Genomic DNA, 11,255 nt, shown 5'->3' on the forward strand with positions numbered 1-11,255 from the left:
TGGTGAAGCCCAGGAAGGTCAGTGGCTGAGTTGGTGGTACTGCACCAACGGTACCTTCTCACCCTGAGAAACACGTGTGGTGACAGGCGATGGTAACATTAGCGGAGGCTGGGTGAAGGGCAGACGGGAACTGGGAACTCTCTGTACTATCTCTGCTATCGAAAATTATCCCAAGGTAAAAAGTTCTTTTTAAAACACAGCTAAACCCACACAGAAACCTGTACATGATATTCACTGCGGCGTTTTTCACAATAGCCAAAAGGTGGAAACCACTGAAATGTCCACCCACAGAAGAACGGGTAAACAAAACGCGGCCCGTCCACACAAGGGATGTTACTCAGCCATGAAGAGAAACGGGGTTCTGACGCGTGCCACAAGGTGGATGAACCCTGAAAACACTATGCAAGACAACAGCAAGAAGACAGATACTGTATGAGCTCACTTACATGTACCAAATACATAGAAAACCAAAAATAATTTCTGGTTACTGGGGGCAGGGGAGAGGAGGGGTTTTTGCTTAGAGGGCATTCGGTTTAGGTTAACTGTGGTGGAACGGCTCAGAGAAGGACAGTGAGAACGGCTGCATTCCTTGAAGAGCGTAATCAATGTCACTGAATCGTACCTGCGGAAACTGGAGAATTGGTAAAGGTTTCGTTGTGTGTATTCTCACCGCAATAAACAGAAACGCAACAGTGGGTTGGAGAGAGATGCTGATGAGAAGGGAGCTACTGGTATCAGGTGGACACTTGAGACTGCGTTGGCATCTCCTGTCTAGAGGGGAGATGGGAGGCCAGAAAGGGTTAGAAACTGGGAAAACGGTCACGAAAGGAGAGACTGGAAGGAGGGAGCAGGCTGACTCATTAGGGAGAGAGCAAATGGGAGTATGTAGTAAGGTGTATAAAAGTTTATACATGAGAGACTGACTTGATTTGTAAACTTTCACTTAAATCACAATAAAAATTATTTTAAAAAAATGTAATTATTTTAACAAATGGTGCTGGCATAACTGGATACCCATTTGCAAAAAAATGAAACAAGACCCATACCTCACACCATGCACAAAAACTAACTCCAAGTGGATCAAAGACCTAAACACAAAGACTAAAACGATAAAGATCATGGAAAAAATAGGGACAACGTTAGGAGCCCTAATACAAGGCATAAACAGAATACAAAACATTACCAAAAATGATGAAGAGAAACCAGATAACTGGGAGCTCCTAAAAATCAAACACCTATGCTCATCTAAAGACTTCACCAAAAGAGTAAAAAGACCACCTACAGATTGGGAAAGAATTTTCAGCTATGACATCTCTGACCAGCACCTGATCTCTAAAATCTATACGATTCTGTTAAAACTCAACCACAAAAAGACAAACAACCCAATTAAAAATTGGGCAAAGGATATGAACATACACTTCACTAAAGAAGATACTCAGGCAGCTAACAGATACATGAGAAAAACCTACAATGGGATTCCATCTCACTCCAACAAAGCTGGCATTAATCCAAAAGACACAAAATAATACATGTTGGAGAGGCTGTGGAAAGATTGGAACTGCTGGTGGGAATGTAAAATGGTACATCCACTTTGGAAATCTATCTGGCATTTCCTTAAAAAGTCAGAAATAGAACTACCATACAACCCAGAAATCCCACTACTCGGAATATATCCTAGAGAAATAAGAGCCTTTACATGAACAGATATATGCACACCCATGTTCGTTGCAGCACTGTTTACAATAGCAAAAAGATGGAAGCAACCAAGGTGTCCATCAACGGATGAATGGGTAAATAAATTATGGTACATTCACACAATGGAATACTACGCATCGATAAAGAACAGTGAGGAATCTGTGAAACATTTCATAACATGGAGGAACCTGGAAGGCATTATGCTGAGTGAAATTAGTCAGATGCAAAAGGACAAATATTGTATAAGACCACTATTACAAGATCTTGAGAAATAGTTTAAACTGAGAAGAACACATTTTTTTGTGGTTACGAGGGGGGGAGTGAGGGAGGGTGGGAGAGGGTTATTTACTGATTAGTTAGTAGATAAAAACTACTTTAGGTGAAGGGAAGGACAATACTCAATACACGGAAGGTCAGCTCAACTGGACCGGACCAAAAGCAAAGAAGTTTCCTGAACAAACTGAATGTTTGAAGGTCAGCAGAGCAAGGGCGGGGGTTTGGGGACTATGGCTTCAGGGGACATCTAAGTCAACTGGCAAAATAATTCTATTAAGAAAACATTCTGCATCCCACTTTGAAGTGTGGCGTCTGGGGTCTTAAATGCTAACAAGCAGCCATCTAAGATGCATCAATGAGTCTCAACCCACCTGGATCAAAGGAGAATGAAGAACACCAAGGTCACAAGGTAACTAAGAGCCCAAGAGACAGAAAGGGCCACATGAACTAGAGACTTACATCATCCTGAGACCAGAAGAACTAGATGGTGCCCGGCCACAACCGATGACTGCCCCAACAGGGAGCACAACAGAGAACCCCTGAGGGAGCAGGAGAACAATGGGATGCAGACCCCAAATTCTCATAAAAAGACCAGACTTAATGGTCTGACTGAGACTAGAAGAATCCCGGTAGTCATGGTCCCCAGACCTTCTGTTGGCCCAGGACAGGAACCATTCCCGAAGACAACTCATCAGACATGGATTGGACTGGACAATGGGTTGGAGAGAGATGCTGATGAGGAGTGAGCTACTTGTATCAGGTGGACACTTGAGACTGTGTTGGCCTCTCCTGTCTGGAGGGGACATAGGAGGATAGAGGCGGTTAGAAACTGGCAAAATGGTCAGGAAAGGAGGGACTGGAAGGAGGGAGCGGGCTGACTCATTAGGGGGAGAGTAAATGGGAGTATGGAGTAAGGTGTATATAAGTTTATATATGAGAGACTGACTTGATTTGTAAACTTTCACTTAAAGCACAATAAAAATTATTTTAAAAAAAATGGGTGGAGGTATAGAAAAAAAAGAAATGCAATCAAACGTGACTAAACAAAAGACAACAACTAGGTAACGTTATCTTCATGAAACAGAGAAATGGAGCTCAGGAAGGGCTTGCTCCAGGTCCCACAGCTCACAAAGAGACAGAGGGATCCTATCCCTCAGATCCCAAGCACCTCTCCCTGGCCCCACCCTCGCCCACCTGGCCAGGGTCTCCAGCTCCGTCCTTGGGGGAAAGGGTGAAGCGTAAGGGGCAGTGCCCTGCCCGTGGCTCACCTTGAGGTCGAAGTGGGCGATGCGTTTGGAGTGCAGATAGTGGACACCATCCAGGATCTGCTTGAGGAACTGGGTGGCTTCATCCTCGGTCAGAGATTCCTTCTCAGCCAGGAAGTCAAAGAGCTCGCCGCCCGAGACCAGCTCCAGGATGAGCACCACGTCTGTCTTGTTCTCGAAGATGTCGTGCAGCGTGATGATGTTGGGGTGCCGGATCTCCCGCAGGATGTTCACCTCCCGCTCGATCTCCTCGCGGCTCACACCCCGCCGGCTGGATGACAGGCGGCGCTTCTTGATGAACTTGGCGGCGTACTCCTTCCCGGTGCCCTTCTGCCGGCACTTCCGCACGATGGCAAACTGGCCGCTGCAGGGCACCGGGGGGACAGGGAGAGGGGAGGTGGGCAGGGGGTGGGCCAGTGACCAGCTCCTCTGTGCAGAAAGCCCAGGACACACGCCCCCTGCTGGCGGAAGAGGAAACTGTACATCCTCCAACCCCATTCAGGTGCTTCTTCCAAACGCTCAGCATCCCCCTAGGAGCCCTGGTGGCGCAACAGCGAATGCTCCACTGCCAACCGAAAGGAACCCACCCAGCGGCTGCACAGGAGAAATCTGCTTCCATAAAGATTACAGCCTAGAAGACCCTATGGGGCAGTTCTACTGTCACCTGGGGTCAGCTTGAGTCAGAAGGGACTTGACGGCACACAACTACAGGTGGTGCAAACAGCTCGTGCCTGGCACTAACTGAAAGGCTGAAGGTTCAAACCCACCCGGTGGCTCCCTGTAGAAAGACCTGGTGATCCGCTCCCATGAAGATTACGGTCTAGGAAGCCCCATGGGACAGTTCTACTCTGTCAAATGGGGGTCACTACGAATCGGTGGTTCAGGGGCAGAATTCTCGCCTCCATGAGGGAGACCCAGGTTCGATTCCTGGCCAGTGCACCTTATGTGCAGCCACCATCCATCAGCGGAGGCTTGCACGTTGCCAGGATGCTGAACAGGTTTCCGTAGAGCTCCCAGGCAAAGGCACACTAGGAAGAAACGCCTGGCGATCTGCTTCCCAAAAAGCAGCCAATGAAAACCCTGCAGATCACAATGACTGTGGGGATGGTGCAGGACCAGGCAGCGTTTTGGCCCCTTGTGCACGCGGTGGCCATGAGACAGGGGCCAACTCAACAGTGGCTAACACCGACCTCCAGCAGAAGGTCCTAATACGTTTTCATCAATAAAGTCTAAGATTTTTCCGGTTGGGGATGGGAACGGGGCTGTCTTCTCTACCCCTCTAGGGGAGGAAAGTCCTAAGGGAAGGATCTAAACCTGCACAGCCCTGACGCACGGCTCAGTTATTTACATTCCCTTCCAGTGACATCATGGGGCTGGCCTGAGGCTGCTCCAGGAAGGCCGGCCAGCAGCCGAGCTCACCAAATAAGGTTGGAGAAGCCACAAAAATGAAGGCGGGCCTGGCAGTGCCTGGCTGCTGTGGGGGGCCCAGCCAGACAGGAAATCAGCTGCCTGGCTGGAATGGGAAATCTCAGCTTTTCCCCCACAAGAATGCAAAACAATGGGCAGGGGTGTGGGTCCAGACAGGGGCTTGTCCCTTTAAACACGTAAGAGCTCAGAGAGCTCTGGAGTGCCCTGTCTCCCACGTGAGAAGACTGAAGACACGGTGGACCTTTAGTAATGAAAACAGTGAGCATCTACTGCTCTCTCCCTGGGTGGTGCTAACAGGGAGCGCACTCAGCTGCTAACCCAAAGGCTGGAAATTCGAATTCACCTAGAGGAGCCTTGGAAGAAAGACCTGGCCAATCTAACTCCAAAAAAATCAGCCATTGAAAACCGTATGGAGCACAGTTCTACTCTGACCCACGTGGGGTCACCATGAGTCAGAGTCAATTCAACAGCAACTGGCTTTATCACTCTCCTACTGTATGCAGTTCAAACCCACCCAGTGGCTCCACAGGACTAAAACCTGGCGATCTTCTCCCATAAAGATTATAGCCTGGGAAACTCTGGGGAGAAGCTCCACTCTGTCACTATGAGTCGGAATCGACTCAGTGGCATCTAACGACAACCCTGTGCCAGGCACTGTGTTAGGTGCTATCTATACCCGATTCCATTTCTCCCCAGAAGACAGGCACAGCAATGTCCCAGCAAGAATTCACAGCCAGGACCATCTGACTCCAACACCTGGCCTTGCTCCACCAGTGCATGATGCTGACTCATTTCTTCTTGAGGAGTCGGATAAGGACAGGAAATCCCCCCTCTCCTCTTCCCCTTCACCCAGGCCCCTCTGACTGCTCACCTGCCCAGTTCCTCCCCCATCTCATAGTGGTCCTCCACGTCTTCCTGCCTGAATGTAGACATGGCGGTGGCTCTGCCTTCCAGCGGCTTCTGCTCCAGTGAACACCCAGTCACAGAGGCCTGGAGACAGGACCTGAGGGATACCCCCTCACCGTGACCCTGGAGGAGACAGGGAAACAGCCATTGCGTCAAACACCAGCCTCATCTCCTTCCGCTGAAGCTCACTAGAGCTTCCAGACTGAGAAAGACAAGGAAGAAAGGCCTGCAGATAGACTTGTGAAAATCAACCCATGAATACCCTCTGGATCGCAATGGTCCGATCTGCAGCCCACCATGGGGATGGCTCAGGACAGAGCAGAGTTTCGTTCTGTTATCCATGGGGTCCATCGGACCCTGACAGTTCAGTGGGCAGGGTACTTTCATGTGTCACCTCACTGACATCTTAACCACTCCCAACAAGGTTGGTATGAGCCCCTACCTACCACCTCTGTCCACGCAGCCCTCCTATGCACAGTGCTCTCAGCACTGCCCCCGCCCCCACTGCTCTAGTATCTCTTTCTCTACATCTTCCTCCTAGACTTCTCTCAACTGCTCATTCCAGAACGTTCCCCCTACTCTTCCCACCCCCACTCCGAGGGCACCCTTACTCACTGCTAGCCTCCTCGTGTAAGTTCTTCTCCCAAGAGACCGCCATCTCCAAGCCCATCAGCTACCTTAACCCTGCCTCACCCTTACCTGATCCACCCCCACACACCTAAGACCCTCCTCAGAGAGGTACCCCCCCATTCTCTTGTTGGTAGGTGCCATCCAAAAGACTCCAACCCATAGTGACCCCATGTGACAGAGAAGAACTGCTCCACAGGGTTTCCTCAGCTGTCATCTTTACTGGTGTAGATCACAAAGGCTTTTCTCCAGCTGAGTAGCTGGTGGCTTCCAACCACCCACCCCTTCATTAGGACCCCAGGCCGTAACCACTGATCCCCCAACCTGACTTCCCCGGCTCCGGATAATGGCTTCCAAGCTGCTGCAAGCCCCCTACCCACTCTTGCACCCCACTTCCACTGTTCTAGAAAGACTAGGTAACCGCTTCCTCCTCCTCCCTGCTCCAAAGAACCTCCCCCATGGATGGAAGGTCCCCCCAGCCCAGTCTCCCCAGACCCCAGGCGGGCCCCCCTTTGGCCCCTCCATTCCCCCTGCAAAAGGGCCACAGTGAGTCTCCCCCTCGACCTCCACCCCGCCCCCCATGTCCCCAGCCCCAGCACAACCTCCAAGGGCTGGCTCCAAGGGTCCCCTAGGAACACCCCTGTCTCCCGACCCCCGACGTTCCTCCTCAAGCGTTCCCGCGTCCGCCACGCCCCTCGCAGGCACGGAGCAAGCCCATTCTCCGGCCCGGTCACCCAAGAGGTCCCCAAGCCAAGCCGCCCCAGAGCCTCTCTGTCCCCCTGTCTTCCAAGGATCCTCACGCGACGCCCCAGCCCCTGCCCAGCCCGCTGGCCTCGCACCGGGTCCGCTCCACACCCTCTGCGGCCCCGAGCCCCGGCTGCTCCGCCGCCGCGCTGGCCGCCGCCTTCGCTGTCCCCGGCTCCCCAGCCTCGACCGCGGTGACGCGCCGACGTCACCGCGTCCGCCAATGCCCGGCCCCGGAACGCGGATACCCAACGCCCATTGGTTCGCGCAAACGCCGTTCGTGCCCCTCGCTCCCAGGGGCGGCTTCGCCATTGGTCGATGGGCTCGCCTTCCCGCAGCTGATTGGCTAAAAGGAACGCTGATCAAGGTGACGGAAGTAAGGCTGACTTCCGGACCCTGGACCGCCCCGCCCACCTCCCTGACCCGGGTCCTGAAGCTGCAGGGCGGGATGCTCAAGTCCTGGATCCTTGTCCTTCCTTTCTCGCGCGCAAGGTACGTTGAGTCAGAGGTCTAGCTCAGGCTAGGTGCGCGCTGCTGCTCCTGGGCTGCACCCTGGTGCTGCATGCGTCCCTGTGTTGTAGCTTTGCCCCTTGTAAAATATTATCTACATTCTAAATACCTAAATAAATGCAAATAGAGAGGTCGGTCGGATGAGGGGGAGTTTTGCTGTGAGCTGCTGCCAGTATTGCTTCTGGAACTTTCTGGGACTTCTGTTGATCTCAAGATAAATAATTAGGTTATTGTTGTGAGGTGCTGTAGAGTTGGTTCCAACTCATAGCGACCCTACATACAATGGGATGAAACACTGCCCCGACTCGCGCCATCCTCACAGTCGTTGCTTGAGCCCATTGTTGCAGCTACTGTCAACCCATCTCACTGAGCGTCTTCCTCTTTTTCGCTGATCCTTTTTCACTGATAATTAGAGCTAACATTTATTGCCCCCCACGCATATGTCAGTTTGTCATACTGTGCGGACTTGCCGGTTGATGTAATGCTAGAAACTATGCCACTGGTATTCAAATATCAGCAGGGTCATTTATGGTGGACAGGTTTCAGCTGAGCTTCGAGAGTAAGACAGACTAGGATGGACCTGGCAGTCTACTTCTGAAAAAAAACTAGCCAATGAAAACCTTATGAATAGCACCAGAACAGTGTCTGATATAGTGCTGGAAGATGAGCCCCCCAGGTTGGAAGGCACTGAAAAGACGACTGGGGAAGAGCTGCCTCCTCAAAGTAGAGTCAACCTTAATGCCGTGGATGGAGTCAAGCTTTCGGGACCTTCATTTGCTGATGTGGCACGACTCAAAATGAGAAGAAACAGCTGTAAACATCCATTAATAATCGGAACCTTGAATGTACGAAGTATGAATCTAGGAAAATTGGAAGTTGTGAAAAATGAGATGGAACATATAAACATCGATATCCTAGGCATTAGTGAGCTGAAATGGATTCATTTTGGCCACTTTGACTCAGACAACCCTGTGGTCTACTATGCCGTGGTCTACTATGCCAAAGTCTACTATGCCAGAAATAACAAATTCAAGAGGAATAGCGTCACATTCATCAATAAAAAGAACATTTCAGGATCTATCCTGAAGTACAATACTATCAGTGATAGGATAATATCCAACATATATATATGTATATATATATATCCATCTGTCTGCAAAGAAGACCAGTTAATACGACTATTATTCAAATTTACACACCAACCACTAAGGCCCAAGATTAAACTGTTGAAGATTTTACCAACTTCTGCAGTCTGAAATTGATCAAACATGCAATCAAGATACATTGATAATTACTGGTGATAAGAATGCAAAAGTTGGAAATGAAGAAGGATTGGTAGTTGGAAAAAATGGCCTTGGTGATAGAAATGACACTGGAGATCACATGATAGAATTTTGCAAGACCAATGACTTCTTCATTGTGTATACCTTTTTTCAACAACATAAATGGTGACTATATACAAGGACCTCGCCAGATGGAACACGCAGGAATCAAACCAACTACACCTGTGGAAAGAAACAAAGGAAAAGCTCGATATCATCAGTCAGAACAAGGCCAGGATCCGACTATGGAACAGTCCATCCATTACTCATATGCAAGTTCAAGTTGAAGCTGCAGAAAATTAGAACTAAGTCCATGAGAGCCAAAGTACGACCTTGAGTATATCCCACCTGAATTTAGAGGCCATCTCAAGAACAGATTTGATGCATTGAACACTAACGGCGGAAGACCAGGGGAGTTGTGGAATGACATCAAGGAATCATGCATGAAGAAAGCAAGAGGTCATTAAAAAGGAAGGAAAGAAAGAAAAGACCAAAATGGATGTCAGAAGAGACTCTGCAACTTGTTCTTGAATGTCAAGTAGCTAAAGCAAAAGGAAAAAATGATGAAGTAAAAGAGCTGAACAGAAGATTTCAAAGGTCAACTCGAGAAGACAAAGTAAAGTATTATAATGAAATGTGCAAAAGACCTGGAGATAGAAAACCAAAAGGAAAGAACACACTTGGCATTTCTCAAGCTGAAAGAACTGAAGAAAAAATTCAAGCCCTAAGTTGCAATATTGAAGGATTCTGCAGGGAAAATACTAAACTGCAGAAAGCATCAAAAGAAGATGGAAGGAATACACAGAGTCACTGTACCAAAAAGAACTGGTCAACATTCAACTATTTCAGGAGGTAGCATATGATCAGGAACCGATGGTACTTAAAGAACTCCAAGCTGCGCCAAAGCCATTGTCAAGAAACAAGGCTTCAGGAATTGATAGAATACCAACTGAGATGTTTCCACAAACAGATGCAGCCCTGGAAGTGCTCACTCGTCTATGCCAAGAAATTTGGAAAACAGCTTCCTGGCCAACCGACTGGAAGAGATCTGTATTTGTATCCATTCCCAAGAAAGATGATCCAACAGAATGCAGAAATTATCAAACAGTATCATTAAGATCACACACAAGTAAAATTTTACTGAAGATCATTCAAAAGCAGTTGCAGCAGTACATCCACAGGGAACTTCCAGAAATTCAAGCCAGATCCAGAAGAGGGGGTGGAACAAGAGATATCATTGCTGATGTCAGATGGATCCTGGCTGAGGGCAGAGAATACCAGAAGGATGTTTACCTGTGTTTTATTGACTATGCAAAGGCATTTGACTGCATGGATCATAACAAACTATGGATAACATTGTGAAGAATAGGAATTCCAGAACACTCAGTTGTGCTCATGAGGAACCTTTACATAGATCAAGAGGCAGTCTTTTGAACAGAACAAGGGGATACTGTGTGGTTTAAAGTCAGGAAAGGTGTACGGCAGGGTTGTATTCTTATTCAATCTGTATGCTGAGCAAATAATCCAAGAAGCTGGACTACACGAAGAAGAACAGGGCATCAGGATTAGAGGAAGACTCATTAACAACCTGCGATATGCAGATGACACAACCTTACTTTCTGAAAGTGGAGAAGACTTCAGGCACTTACTAATCAAAGACCACAGCCTTCAGTATGGATTACAGCTCAACATAAAGAAAACAAAAGTCCTCACTACTGGACCGATAAGCAGCATCATGATAAACAGAAAAGATTGAAGCTGTCAAGGATTTCATTTTACTTGGATCCATAATCAACGCCCATGGAAGCAGCAGTCAAGAAATCGAAGGATGCATCGCATTGTATTAAAAAGCAAAGATGTCACTTTAAGGACTAAGGTGTGCCTGACCCAAGCCATGGTATTTTCAGTCACCTCATATGAATGTGAAAACTGGAGAATGAATAAGGAAGATCGAAGAAGAATTGACACCTTTGAATTGTGTTGGCAAAGAATATTGAATATACCACGGACTGCCAAGAGAACAAACAAATCTGTCTTGGATGAAGTACAGTCAGAATGCTCCTTAGAAGCAAGGATGGCAAGACTACATTTCACATACTTTGGACATTATCAGGAGGGATCAGTTCCTGGAGAAGGACATCATGCTTGGTAAACCAGAGGGTCAACAAAAAAGAGGAGGACCCTCAACGAGATGGACTGACACAGTGGCTGCAACAATGGGCTCAAGCATAATGACAATTCTGAGGATGGCACAGGACCAAGCAGTGTTTCATTCGGTTGTACACAGGGTTGCTGTGGGTCGGAACTGACTTGATGGTGCCCAACAACAACAACAGTCTTTAAGTAAGCAGATTGCCAGGTCTTTCTTCCATGGAGCTGCTGGATGGGTTCTAATCACCAACCTTTCTGTTAGCAGCCAAGTGCTTAACCGCTGTGCCACTAGGGCTCTTTGTCACAACCAATGGCCTAATGATAGATTATT

At 48.4% G+C, this 11,255-nt stretch overlaps 1 protein-coding gene across 1 annotated transcript; it reads right to left on the bottom strand.

Annotated features, from left to right (window-relative positions):
- Positions 1-6: 6 nt before the first annotated feature.
- On the bottom strand, positions 7-7,120 carry DAPK3 (death associated protein kinase 3). The gene is made up of 3 exons (XM_064280295.1): positions 7,037-7,120; positions 5,536-5,693; positions 7-3,600 (listed from the first exon to the last, which is right to left on the bottom strand). Exons 2-3 carry the CDS (start codon positions 5,595-5,597, stop codon positions 3,045-3,047), a joined length of 618 nt encoding a protein of 205 aa, XP_064136365.1. The 5' UTR covers positions 5,598-5,693; positions 7,037-7,120; the 3' UTR covers positions 7-3,044.
- Between the last annotated feature and the right edge of the window lie 4,135 nt (positions 7,121-11,255).

Source organism: Loxodonta africana, chromosome 3 (genome assembly GCF_030014295.1).
Source record: "Loxodonta africana isolate mLoxAfr1 chromosome 3, mLoxAfr1.hap2, whole genome shotgun sequence".
Lineage (NCBI taxonomy): Eukaryota > Metazoa > Chordata > Mammalia > Proboscidea > Elephantidae > Loxodonta > Loxodonta africana.